A 14,372-nucleotide genomic window follows, 5' to 3' on the forward strand; every position below is an offset into this window, starting at 1 on the left:
CCATTTAACTATCTGCGTATCCAAATACGGAAATCCATCATTCTCGACATCATTTCTTCTATAATTCAGAATAATCATTACAGAGAAAAATAAATATTCGAAAATTTCCTCTTCGTATGCAGGTGTTGAATTAGTTATTCGAGAATAATTCTATGCTCGAAATCACACTTTCCAAATTTTCTTTCCCCATGCATGGAAATTTTTCACAAAGCATTTCCACGCAGGTCAGTCTGTCACGAATCTTCTTTTAAAAACGATTCTTTCGCGAAACATAATTTCAAAATATCGTGTAACACGATTAAAAGAATTTTAATCATTCTGTTGGACAACGTAGTTTCACGCGTTTTTTCTTATAGATTTTTTCGTACAAAGTGAATAAAATTTGAATTTGATAGAACGTTTCGAAAGTTTTATTTTAACAATTATAACAATCTTTTTATAATTGTAAAAATTGTACTAAATATAATTGTAAAAAAAGTATCTAGAGGTATAATAAGTGATGCATATATAAGTATGGAAATTTTAATGGTATTTACAAAAGTAGGATTTTAATTAACACATTAGATTTTTACTTTTGCAGATTGCAGAGATTTTTCTAATATTCTAAATAATTAAATTTATCTTTATCTTTTGAAAAATACTGTTATATTAATTTTCTTATTGTAATAATTTTATATATGTGTGTGTATTTTTTAAAATTACAAAGAATTTTATAAAAATATCATTTAATCTTAAATTCAAAGTGAAAGAAAGAGCAATTATTAGCACGAATACTTAAAAATAAATTTATCAGCATCTTTCTCTGTGAATTTAAGAACTTAATTTTTGTAATAATAAAAAAATAAAATCTCTGCAATTATCCAAGAATCAATGATTCTTCTCACCACCTTTTTCATCGTCACCCTTCTTGTACGACCATTTCTTGCCATCTTTATGATCTTTCTTTTCCCCGTGCATGCTTTTATATTCGCGATGACTATCCTTGCCCTCGTTAACCTTATGACCTTTGTCCTCATAATGGTGATCGCCTTTCGCGTACTTGCCTTCTTTACCGTACTTTCCCTCCTCGCCGCCTTCGTTATGGTGTCCCGATTTATAATGGCCACCCTTGGACATTTTGTGCTCGTCATACAGCTCACCTTCCTTCTCCATATCCCCATCTTCGTGAAATTCGTCGAAGAATTCCGTTCGCTTTTCGAACTCGTCCTGAAATAAAAAAAAAAAGAAAAAAAATCAAGAGAAAAATAATACTAAAAAATAATATCAATCGAGACAAATTAATTCACTCCACACATAGGACTTACCTTTTTGTGCACGGAGTGGTGTCCTTTGGTATTGTAACCCTTTTGATGCTCACCCTTCTCGTCGAATTCCGCCTGTTTCTCGCCTTTCTCGCCTTTTTGATGCTCCTCGTGGTAACCACCCTCTTCCTTGTGCTCTTTCTCATCGCCATCCTTCTCGTCGTAATAATTGCTCTGCTGTTCCTTGTCTTGATGACCCTTATTGGCTTTCTCGTTCTCGTGCCAACTCTTATAGACCTATGGAAAACACAAATCAAACACACTCTCTTACTAACTTCCTTATTGATATGGTATTAAACACATCGATATTGAAACTATCCATCTAATTAATATTTTCTTCGTCTTCTTTCTATTCTTGTTCTATTTAAACGTTATTATCTACGAAATAATAATAAACTCAAAGAAATAAAAAAAATTTAAAAGTATCGATAAAATTTAATTTACGTGTAATATAGATATAGATTTTAAAAGATTGATCGATCGAAACATAAATATTGAATATTGATCCAATGGTATTGACATCTCCTACCTTCTCTTCCTTCTCACCCTCGCTGTTATGATGTTCCTGTTCTTCTTCCGTGGCTCCACCCTTCTCAAATTTCTTCTCACCATCCTTCCCACTTGCGTCATCTGCTGCACCCTCCTTCGCACTCTGATGACTTTCATTATCGTGCGTGCCATCGCTTACAACATCCTCCTCCTCCTCCTCTTTATCATTATACTTGTGCGCGTATCTTCTGTATCCCTTATCTTCATACTTTTTATACCTTTCAGAACTATCCTCTGCAGTCTCAGGCAAATCTCGATGATTCTGTTGATCTTCAGTCTGATGATCTTCGTCTTTACGAATTTCATATTTCCTGCGTTTCTCATTTTCGTCGTTTTCGGAAGTTGTGACCACTGTCACGTCATCTGAAGATGCTTTATTAATTTCTTCGTTGTCTTCCTTCGTATTTTCTTTGTTTTCTTTGTTGGAATTATCTACTTTTGATTCATTTTCGACAGTAGACTTAAATTGCACTACTGTAGGCAGCAATGGCGGATAGTAGTACATGTGACTAGAGGAATACAGATTGGATTCTGTGAAAGATACTGGAGTGGATACAATTGGATTCATTGAATCAATAGTGGCTGGAATATTTTTATACAAATTCGATTGAGTCACCGATGAAACTTTGAAGGATGGATCTATATCTGATTCACTAATGTATTTTCTATTATTATATATTGGTTTGCTTGTTGAGCTTTCATTCTCAAAATCATTTGTCTCAGTAGTTTGAATATTTTTATAAGAAGGATTGTCTTTATTTGGTTTAAAGGATTCGTTAGTAGATGTGGACAAAGGATTGCTTTTTACTGTAGAACTATCTTCTGTGTCTTCGTATAATTTTCTCTTCGATCCAGACGAAGAGATTTTTAGTGGATCCATTATCTTTGAATAATCTTTCGAATAACCATCACTGATCTTCACATTCTTTGGATGAACATTTTTATCAGAGACGTTAGTATTGTTAGAATTTACTTCACCACCGATTAACTTTTCTAAATTATTCTCCTGATTTTTCTCACCAGATCTGATCTCGGATGAAAATGGTCTAGGCTCAACATTGTATTTGATCTGCAGGCCCAATTTCTTTGATTTGTTTCTACCTTCATTATTAAACGATTCTTCGGTCTTAGGATAATTAACAACATTTTCTAAGAGTTTAGATGCTTCTTGCTTCGTTAAAGATTTATTTTTCATTCGTTTACGTGTTTTCTTCCTTCTATTTGCTTTGGTTGAATTAGAAATGTCACTTGGAGATGTGTTTCTTGCTTCTTCTGATGATGTGATAGGGGAAGAATTTGGCGTGACATGAATTCTAAAGGATTTACGTTTGAAAGTTGTGACTGGGTACGTGTTTTGAGATTTTGGATTTTGCTCGGTTTTCAGCGATTTTGGAGCGCGTTGGTTGGCTCTAGTATAGTATTGTGGAGTTATTGTTACTTTATTGGGTTCTATGGTTCGTGGCACTTCGTAGTAGAGACTGGTAACATCTGGCGTTACTGGATTTGCATTTTCATTACTGTAAGTTATAGTATCTGAAAATTAACGTTTTATTTTTTATTATAAGATAAAAATTGAAAAGAAATTAAGTTGATGCAAAAAAAATTTTCAATATTAAAATTCATTTGAAGAGGTAATAAAAAATTAATGAAACTCTTCATTTTATTTTTCACGTTTTAATCAATATTTTTATCAACTATATAGTTCGATCACTATTAAAATTTCATAGTAATAGCAAATAATTATCATTGTAATAATATAAATAACAATAACTTTTGTTTAAATATAAAAAATAACAATAATAAAAATAAAAACTAATATACATTTCTTGCTTACCAAGATTATCGCTAAAAGTATTCATAATTTTTCCTTTTTCTTTGTTATTAATCTTTCGTGGCTCGTATTCCACGATAGATAAAACATGCTCTAAATTTTCCTTCTCGTTATCAACGTTCATCATCGCTATATTCGATGGATCCACTCGTTGATCCAACGTTTCATCCTTATTCCTTTTTTTAGGAATTACGTTTCGAGTCTCTACTAACATCAAAATTTCGTCATTAATTTTTTTAATATTATCGCCATTTAGAAATTCGGTTTCTCTTGGAGTCGTAAAGACTGTTCTCCTCATTCTGTGGACTTTTGCATTTATTGTCGTCCATCTTGTTCCCTGCACAAGATATTTATACAGTATTTAATATGAAGAAAATCAATCATAATTTCCTTTAACAAAATCTTTTTTCACAAAATTGGTCAGGATAATTTTATTTTAATTTTATCTCGTTCAAAATAAAATATATTAATTTAATATTGTATTAAATTTATAATCTTTTTTTCTCCGCAAGAAAGTTTCTCATGTTTTTAAAACAAAAACATTTAATATTTTAAAAGTTATTTAATTTATATTTTAACATTGCAATATTAATTTTACAAATAAAATATGTAGTCATACGTTTCAGCGAATGAAATTACTTCAAAAATATATAATTTACGAAAATCGTCCAAAAGACTCTAATTAAAATTATACACTTTTAATTCTCATAATGTAATCAATATTCTTGTGATTACATTTATAAAAAAGTGTATGATAAAAAGATTTCATCAGAGATCTTCAAATAGGATTAAATATAAAAAAATGCAAATTATAAATTATGAATGCTCCTAAATATTTCTATTCCTATTAAAATATTTAAATCAACTTTGTAAAAATTATAGTCTCCAGTAGTTTTTATCAAATTCCAATCTTTAGAAATTTAAAAAAAAAAATCACATCTATGTGTGCACATATTTGAAACAAAAATCAAAAATTCAAGATTCAATCGTCTTCACAATATTATCGAAACATTAAACACATATTAAATATAATTATTTATAAAAATTATTTTTCGTAACAACGAAACAATTTTCTTGCATTTAAACATTTACTTAAAATAAAAAAAAATTAAATGTAACGTAATTTATAGAAAGATATGGGCAACGTTACCAGGCAAAACAACAAAAGCAAGAGGCTGACAGTCCATGACCCAAGGATTCCCATTTCTCGTCGGGCACAGGACGAAGACTGAGCTGTGTTTCGAGTCGAGCTAGGCAATTATATCGGTAGTTTCTCGATCTCAAGAAAGCAATCCTCGAATGATATGACAATTTCACACCGATTAGAAGGCGAGATTTAACCGATTGAAACAGTAAAGCCGTCATTCGGTTATCGATCGATCGCAAGATCCTTTCGGCTTCCTCCTTTCTCTATCCATAACACAATATAACATTGTTGCACAAGATGGTCGCTCGGCCGAATCGTGGTAAGTATCTTGAGCTCGAATGGATTACGTAAGATTTTGTGTTTATCCTTCCTTTTCTTCTCGTTTCTATTTCATTTTGCTATTTCTTTTTTCTTTTCTTATTTTACAATACATATAGGTTCCAAAAATATTCGACCATATTGGATATTTTATGAACAATTTTATAAAAAGAAAGAATTTTTGATATATTTATTACTTTAATTTGGGAATATCAGTTTAGTTGTTTGATAAGAAAACATACAATAAGTATTCTTTTTTTTTTTTTTTCATTGATTGATAATTTGATTTCATATGCTTCTAATTTTTTGTCTAAATTCAATATAATTTTTTGTTCATCCTATATTATATTTTTTTTTCCTCAAATCTTTATCTTTGATATTTTATATGGAGGAAAGATTAAAATATTCATCATGTTTTATCGTTGGACAATTAACTAGAATAAAAATAGAAAAAAATTTGCTAATTTATATGATATAGTAAATATATGAAAGAGGAGATTGCAAATGCTTATGAATAATTTGATGTTGTTTTTTGCGACGAAAGAAACGAAACTATTAACTCGCGTTTAACATACCTACTTTCTGCTTTAATTTTCCGGTATATGTCATTTCTTGGTAAATGGAATGCGTTAAGTTGCAATTTAAACTGAAGTTATAGTCAATTCGAATAAAGATTCAATTCGAAAAGGATTTTATTGGGTGATCTTTCAAGAATATTATGCAATTAATTCAAGAATATTATTTGTTTTATGCATTTTTTTATTGATTAAATTATACATTCAATGCTGATACTATTCAAACTGGTAACTAAAATTGGAAATTTTAAATAACAAATAATTATGACACGATCACGAACATGATGTTCAATTTCAATCAAATTATCAGAAAATCGTATATAAATTCAAATTATACAACAAATTTGCCTGTTTATTTATTTTTGGAATTTAAATATCTCTTTATAAATATACTAGGAAAAAAGATTTATTTCAAAACAAGAATTTTATCTTTTTTGTAACATGTTTGGAAGAAAAATATTAAACAGTCCATATATATTTTAAATGCGAATAATAAAATATGTTATAAGTGATTGAAATGCTCTGATTAACGGTTGAATGGAAGAATTATACTTCTTTGTGAATATTTAAAAGATTGGCTTATATAATGGTTTCTTATCTTCTTTTTTACCAATTATGTAATCTATGCAATTTCCATTCTAATGAATTCAAATTTCAAACGAGATTAAGAAATTAGACGGAAATGAAATGAGACTTTATTTCTGTTACACCATAGTTACGTATTACTATATTTCTCGCTTCATCAAACGTCAAATTTAAACAAGCCTCAATCGAGATTTTTGCATAGCAACTTTTACATCATATCCTATTCATCAAATTTCCATTCTATTCATTTCTAATAGTAATTTTTTTATTTATCTTCGTACTCGAAAACTTACCTTTAATATTCACGTCAGATGAGCTGAAGCACTAAACTCTCGTTTTCAAGCACGACACGATTATGCTTAATACGTTCGATGTGGAAACGATATATTGAGAAGAAGATACTCTTGAGTGATGAAAATTTTCGCACGAAATAATGAAAAATAAACGAAACCAAAAAAAAAAAAAAAAGAAAATAAAGGAGAAAAGATTTTCGTGAAATTATGATAAGTTTCCAAAAAAATTTCCTCCTTTGTCGATTCATGTCCAATGAAAGTGTTGAGAGAAAGAGAGAGAGAGAGAGAAAGAGAGTTAGAGAGAAGAAATTCTGGGATTAATTCTTAGTGGAACGAGAAACGTCAAAAGTTTGTGACGTATCTTCCTAAGGTGGACTGCCATCACGGTGGAGGACGATGTTCATTAATTAGCTGGAGGCGCAATCTTCGGCTCATCTAGGGATTTTATTCGATTCATGGAGGACTGACCTCGTTTACGTCGTGAACTTGGTCGAGAAATTGGTTTTTGATCTTTTAAAGCTTCGCTTTTGGATCTCGTGTAGGCATACTTTGATTTTTATTCGTCCTTCGCTTTAATTTTTTCCTTGGTATTGTATTGATTTAAGAAGAAAATTTATAAATTTTATTATTGGAAAGAAAATTGAAATATTGGAAAGTTTGAAAAAAATCTGGAATACATATTAATCACTCTACTTAGATTATACAATAATTCGTTAAATCAAATATTTAAATCTTGTTTCAATAAAAATTATAAATCTATTATCTACAAAGTAATAAATAAGGGTAAAATTTGATTGGAATTATTAATGATTTGTTTAAAGAATTTTCGATTAAATCCTCTTTGTAATTACTAAAATCATTATTTCTTTGTAGGTTCATATTACTTCACTATGTATGCAATTTTAAATAAAATATATTAATTATTTTATTCTTTGAAGATTATATAGAGAGAATATTCATTATGAATTTGTTATATATTTCTATAATATATTTAACTTCATTAAACTTCATTAAAATATAACAGTTTTACATTTCGAACCATTCATTTTTAATAAAAAATTTTTCTTCCAACTGTTCGAATAAATTTTATTGTCAAAAATTGTCCTTAAATAATATTTTCATAACATTTTTATTACGTTTAAATAATAAAATAATAATAAAACTGTACCACGTTGAAATATATAAATGATAAATGATTTAAAAAAACTGCAGAGAAAACAATTTTAAATAATCGCGTGCTACGTCTGACCACATACAGTTCATTTCCCTTCATATTATTTTCTACTCGCGCGAACCCGCGCATATATCTTTCCTTACTCCAATTAAGCAGTCAAAATATTCAGAAAAAATTACCAAATAACCGATATTTCAAAATTTGTTTAAATTTTCCAAGGAAAAAAAAGCAACAAACTTAAAGAAATTTAATTCAACTCAATATAGAAATAATTCTTATATTGTAATATTAATAATAAACGATAAATCAAACTCTTAAATTAAAAGAAACATTAATACTACTATTATTAGAAAAAAGACGAAAGTAAAGGAAGAAAGAAATCATCTCTTCAATTCGAACAATTCGTAACCCTTTAACCAGTAGAACAAACCATGTCAACCGTATCGTCAGAAAATCCCTTTTCCAGAAACTAATTAACCTTCGAATAACCCTTGAATAAACATTCCTCGCGATAAAGTTCCTCGACGCGTCTGGTTTCCTGTCGAGGAAAATAGTAATGGTTTCTCGAGTCGATATCGTGCCCGTATTCATACAGCGACGCGACAATGAATCGCTTTAGCGAACCGTGGCCAATTTTACGCCAAGATTTTCACTTTTCACGCCGAGATACCCGTCGCGAAAGAGAGAACGAGCACGAGTTCTCGGTTGATCGGGTAACGTGATCGAGAATTATTTATTTCGTTATATTCCTCCGTCTCGTAAGGATAAACTTTTTGGCACGTTCTACTGTGGCGGTGTTACGTTACACGACCTCGACTTCGTAATTCTGCGATTTTTGCAATTTTTACGAAACGCAAATTTGTACAGGAATATTTCACATGGGTGTAAATATTTATATTTTTATATATACAGTTTTTTTATTTATATAGTTTATCATTTATATAGTTCTTCATTGCGACAATGAAAAATGACTTGATTATTTTGAAAAAGTTTTTTTTTCACGATTTTTGCAATTTTGCGAAGTGTAAATTACTTGGATTTTAAAAACAGATATTTATAGCTAAAACGAAGAAAAAAAATAGAAATTTAAAGGATATATTGAATATATTTGTAATATTTGAAATTAAAATTTTGATCAGTTTAAAAATTGGAATTTTTCTAAAAATTCTAGTTTCACAAGTAGAGTACCGGTTCAATTTCAGAAACACAATAACAGTTCAATTTCCTGTATATCATTCCTGTTGTCGTTTTAACCATAAATATTGATAAATATTTAACTATAAATATTCTGAAATATTCGATAGTAAAAATATGAAGGATCGATATGCCCAAATATTCGAAATTCACAGAGAAAGTTATATTTCACGATATCATCAACGTCTCAATATCATTATCTCGTTTCAAATGTATTCCATTAAAGCTCACAAAAGCCAAAAGATACAAAAAATTACTTTCTCGTCCCTGTCGTATAATTTTATCTGCAAAAAATTCCATAACTTTTTTAACAGGTTAAAAAATTTATTATCATTTGAAACATTCGTATCATCTCTCATATATTAAAAATATTTAAAAATATAGTAAAAATTCAAATGGATGAATGAAAATATATGAAAATCTTCTTATGTGATACTTACATACATATTATTTTAATTCCAGTTAAACTTTAAATATTTTTAAATGAATTTTATTTTTTTCTCCTGTTCAAAAATTCAAATTTCTGACAACAATTTCATTTATTTTTAATACCACTTCTTCAAATTTTCAACAATCCATTTACCATTCTTTTCATTAATGCAAACATGTATATTGTTTTAAATATACATAGAATGAAAGAATAATTGCTTTGATATTTTTTTCAAATTTTAGTAAAATTATCTTAAGAAATTGAAAAAACATTAACAGATTAAAATAAAATATAAAATGTGAGCAATCGAATTTTCAATATTTTTTAAATAACATCGTTTTAAGTAACGTATACTCAATTCCCTTGCTCTCTGCCAGAAAAGCACTTATCAAAGCACTTATTAAGACCATCGCCTCGAACAGTGAACGAACAGACACAATTCCATACACCTGCAACAGCTATTTACGCACGTGCTTTCTGTTTCCATGTTCGATTACTTCCTCTCTGGGTTTTTATGTATTTGCTCTAGAATTATTCTAGAGAGCTGCAACGTGCTTGGTTTTCTGGAGAATTTCGCCATGAAAATTACCAAGAAATTGCATACAGATTCAATCTGTCGATCGATTAATTTCGGTTTGGGTGAAAATCAAAGAAGTGAAAATAAAATTTGATATTATATCGAATTTCTTATATATATATATAGATAAACGTATTTAGATTATGATTTTATTAAATGATTTATAGTATGAATAAAGATTATGGTATGTATATTTGTATAAATTAAAAATTTTTTGTCTTTTTTGTAATATATTTTTTTTTCTTATATTCTTAACATTATTTTAAAATATTATCTTTAAAAAATTCCAATATAGATAGAAATAATGTTTTCTTTAAATGTAAATATTCATCGTTATGACTAGTTGTAGAATCAATCTTTTAAAGAATTCATATTTGCACATCGTAAAACTAAGTCCATGTTCATGGCTGTAATTGGCCAAGCAATAAATTATTATATGTGATACGTATTCAAAAAGACGTACTTCGTCATTTAAGAATTTAATGACCACTGCTGGCGAACCATTTCTTCCCCGATTCATGTCCACCCTTCTTTCCATATTTTCTATCATGTTGATGATGACTGTTGTGACCTTCATCGAGCTTTCGACCTTTTTGCTTACGATGATGATGGCCCTCCTCGTGATGCTTCTTTTTACCATGATGATGCTGATGTACCAATTAATATTAAATTTAAAGAATTATCTATTTTAAATTATTTATAAAATATTTTATGAAAATTCAAGAAAGAAATTTTTGAAGTGTTGATAAAATGTTTGTAAAATTTATACGAGTTGACAAACCTCGCGTCGAGCAGAATCTCTGTGTCCCTTCTTCTCGTGTCCACCTTTCTTGCCTTCGTGCTCGTGATGATATCCGCCATGTTTCTCATGTTCCCCATCCTCGTGATATTCGTCGTAAAAATCGTGCTTCTTTTCATATTCATCCTGTATAATATATATATTTATTTATTTATTCTGTTTCACAATTTTTTAATTAAATTCTCTAAATTCATCTTTAAAAAAATTGAATTTTTGTGATGCATAAATTTTTACACGACAAGAAGAAGAGTTTATTAAAAATTTGTATCGAAAATTATTTAAATTAAATTAATGATTTTTTATATGAACCTTTTTAAAGACACTATGCTCTCCTTTGGTGCTGTAACCTTTCTGATGTTTACCCTCTTCGTCGAATTTTGCACCTTTGTCGCCTTCCTCGTCCTGGTGACTTTCATCGTAGTGATCTTCCTCTTCGTGTTTCTTCTCTTTTTCCCCCTTCTTCTCGTCGTACACTTTCTTGTGATCCTCTTTGTCGTGATGACCCTTCTCACCTTTGTCGAACTCGTGGAAGACTTTGTAACCCTGTTTCCGGATATATGCATGTAGATACATAAAAATTATATTCATGAAATAATAGAAAATTAATAAAAGAAGAATATTTTATTTTCCTATCAAAATAATCTATTCCAATGTCGTTTCTTTCTTCTATTTTTTCCTATTACTTCCCATTCCTTTCTTTTACTATTTATTTATACTTCTTCATCTACTATATTATACATTTGTCACATATCTTCTATTCCATTCCTTCATTTTTTTTTATCTTATTATTTTCTAAAGATATACAAAAATACCATTATCAAAGTAAGAAAATTTACTAAAAAAGCTAATCTTTATTACTCAAGACTTCGCCATCGTAAGACATTTTATGTATATAAAATCGGATTCACGAAGAATTTTCTGTTTTACGACAATATCGAGGGAATTTCGGACAAGTAACGAGTTCGTTGACGAATTAATTGCTGAAAATAAACGCGAGAAGTAATATCGGGGGTGGCCTTACAAAAAGAGCGAAGGATATCGTCGTGTCGTTACCTAAAAATATTTTCTCGGTGAAGAAAGAAGCGTCGTTCGACCGCTGCAAGGATATCGTTCGAGCAACAATGACCATATAATAAATAATCCCTCGAAAACGTTGGGTGGACAGTAATATTAAGGGTGATAAAAAGGGAAAAGAGTCTTGGACGATGACGAGCGTGTGGCTGCAGAAGGCGAATAGTCTATTGCTGATGGAGAAATTTGTTACAGCTGTGTGCGATATTGCATCTGGATTTTGAATTAATTAATTAAGAACAGAATGATTATAGATGCAAGTTATGTTATTAAAAAATATAGATAATATTGATTCAATTATTATGATGGAACAAGAAGAGAATGTATTTAAAAAAAAATGATTTATCATAAATATTTTAACGTGTTGAAACTTCATAAAACTGTAAAATTTTTTTGGAAGAGATGATAGAATTTAATCATATCTATATTTTTATCATCTATGTAATACTTAATTTATCTATTTTTTGAAAAGTTACAAATTTTATTTAGCAATCTAATAAATTTTAAATAAATAAAAGCTTTTTAAAATTTATTTAAAAGATTATACTTCACATATGTTTTTTTCTCATTTCATTATATATAGAATAATTTCGCAAAGACTTGTATGAATATGCAATTAAGCGAAATAGATAGAATTTGATACAAGAGATTTGTTCGAACAATAAAGTTATATAATACCTTGTCACCCTTCTCCTCGTCGAAATTACGATGATCTTCCTGGTACTCTGAACCACCACCCTTCTCCTCGTGCTTTCCCCCACCTGTTTGAATTAATTAGCGAGTAAAGCTTTCCACTTCTTGCCAAAAGTTTCTGAAGGAATCCACCAACTCGATGAAAAGGTGGTGTTAATTGGGGTTATTAAGGTTTACCAAGCAACTGAGGACATTCCATTTTAGCATTAATTAAGTCTATCGTTTCTTGCATCGAGGAATGGGGTAATAGAAAGGTGAAAATGTGAACGAGAACAAGCCTTTGATCTCTCAAGTGTTTAAAGTATTACTTTAGAATTAACGTGGAAATGAAAAAAAAAAAAAATAATAATAATAATAATAAAAGACTTTCTTTCGCATTATATTTTAAATACTTTAAATTCTTTTAAAGTACGTAAATTTTAAAAAATTTAATTTAAAAAATTATTATCTAAAATAATTCTGTTTATCATAGAAAAAATAATTGGATAATATTTTATAAATGTAAATCACTTTAATTATACTTTAATAAGTTAATTTATTAATCACTTTGCAAAACTTTAATCAAAAAAAAAAAAAAAGAGATTGTTCGAAAGATACTCATCTCCATGCTCACTGGCAGCAGCCACGAGATCCTTCCTGTATCGGAAGTTCACAGGAACTTTCACCATTCACCACCTTTTCATCACCAAACGATCCATCGACAAAAATCAAAAAGCTTGTCAAAACCATTAAAAATTTTGCACAAGTAATCGACACCATGCTAAATTATTTAAAATAATCGAACGAATATCACGAATCTTGAGAAAGGATTTTGTTATTCCATGATAGGAATGAAATTGAACACTGAAGATCGCCTCGATTCGAGACCACGGATTTATTCATGGCGTGGCTCCTTTTTCAAATCGTTTTTCTCTTCTCTCTCTATGCTCGACGATCACGTTTTTCTCACACGAAGAAAGTAGCCGCATCCGTGGAAAAAGATGCTTTCACTTCGCGATTGATTCGCTTGACACCGATTGCTTGTTAAGCGGAATCGGTTTATCGATTGTGAAGGTTCATCGACATGGGATATTCCTTTAAACGCTTTCCCTCGTGTGCGGTTTCTTCGATCAAAATCGAAGAGTTTCTTTATACCGTTTGAAAGGAGATTTTATTTTTATTTATTTTTTTTTTATCCCTCTTTGTATCGCTCTTTGTTCGTCTGGAATAGTGGAGATTAATATTTTTTTTTGACAAGATTCATATATTTCATACGTGTAACAAAAAATTATTCAGATATAAAGATATATATAGATATAAAGATTTGGATTTACAATTATTAAAATGAATGCGAATTAGAAAGATTATATTGGTGAAACAGCGAAGTAAGGAAAAATTAAAGGGAGAATGTAAATAATAAAAATAAAGAATGAAATATAAAAATAAATCAGAAAGTTAAGGATTTCATATTCTCATGATTTTATACGACCGTTTTGAAATTTATACGAATAAGAAAATAGATATTATTGTAACATTTATACATTTATACGATGAATTCTAAATCATTTCTTTATCTTCACTCGTCTAACACCTAACGTGTTATTTCTGCGCCTGGAAAACGAGTTTCCAGACTATTGACATTCTGCACTTTCCTTCAGTTAGCACCACACGTCCATTTACTTTCCTTGTGTTTAACAATCCTCGAAAAACTTCTTTTTGTGTTGGATGATATAAGAACAACAATTATATAATATATAATTTTATAATACTTTTATAATACTTTTATATTAACTTGAACATAATTTACAAATTAAAAATTTATCAATATTTTCGTAATAATTTATATGAAAATATTA

The 14,372-nt window shown here is 29.3% G+C and overlaps 1 protein-coding gene across 1 annotated transcript; it reads right to left on the minus strand.

The window, feature by feature from the left end:
- Window positions 1–759: 759 nt before the first annotated feature.
- On the minus strand, window positions 760–11,866 carry LOC105734770 (uncharacterized). The gene is made up of 9 exons (XM_086917459.1): window positions 11,827–11,866; window positions 11,083–11,316; window positions 10,756–10,899; window positions 10,438–10,621; window positions 3,685–4,018; window positions 2,547–3,383; window positions 1,831–2,474; window positions 1,305–1,538; window positions 760–1,206 (listed from the first exon to the last, which is right to left on the minus strand). Exons 2-9 carry the CDS (start codon window positions 11,187–11,189, stop codon window positions 868–870), a joined length of 2,823 nt encoding a protein of 940 aa, XP_086773585.1. The 5' UTR covers window positions 11,190–11,316; window positions 11,827–11,866; the 3' UTR covers window positions 760–867.
- Window positions 11,867–14,372: the final 2,506 nt, after the last annotated feature.

This window comes from Apis florea, unplaced genomic scaffold (assembly GCF_048593485.1).
Source record: "Apis florea isolate Af1SG1 unplaced genomic scaffold, ASM4859348v1 contig_2201_pilon, whole genome shotgun sequence".
In the NCBI taxonomy this organism is placed as follows: Eukaryota; Metazoa; Arthropoda; class Insecta; order Hymenoptera; family Apidae; genus Apis; species Apis florea.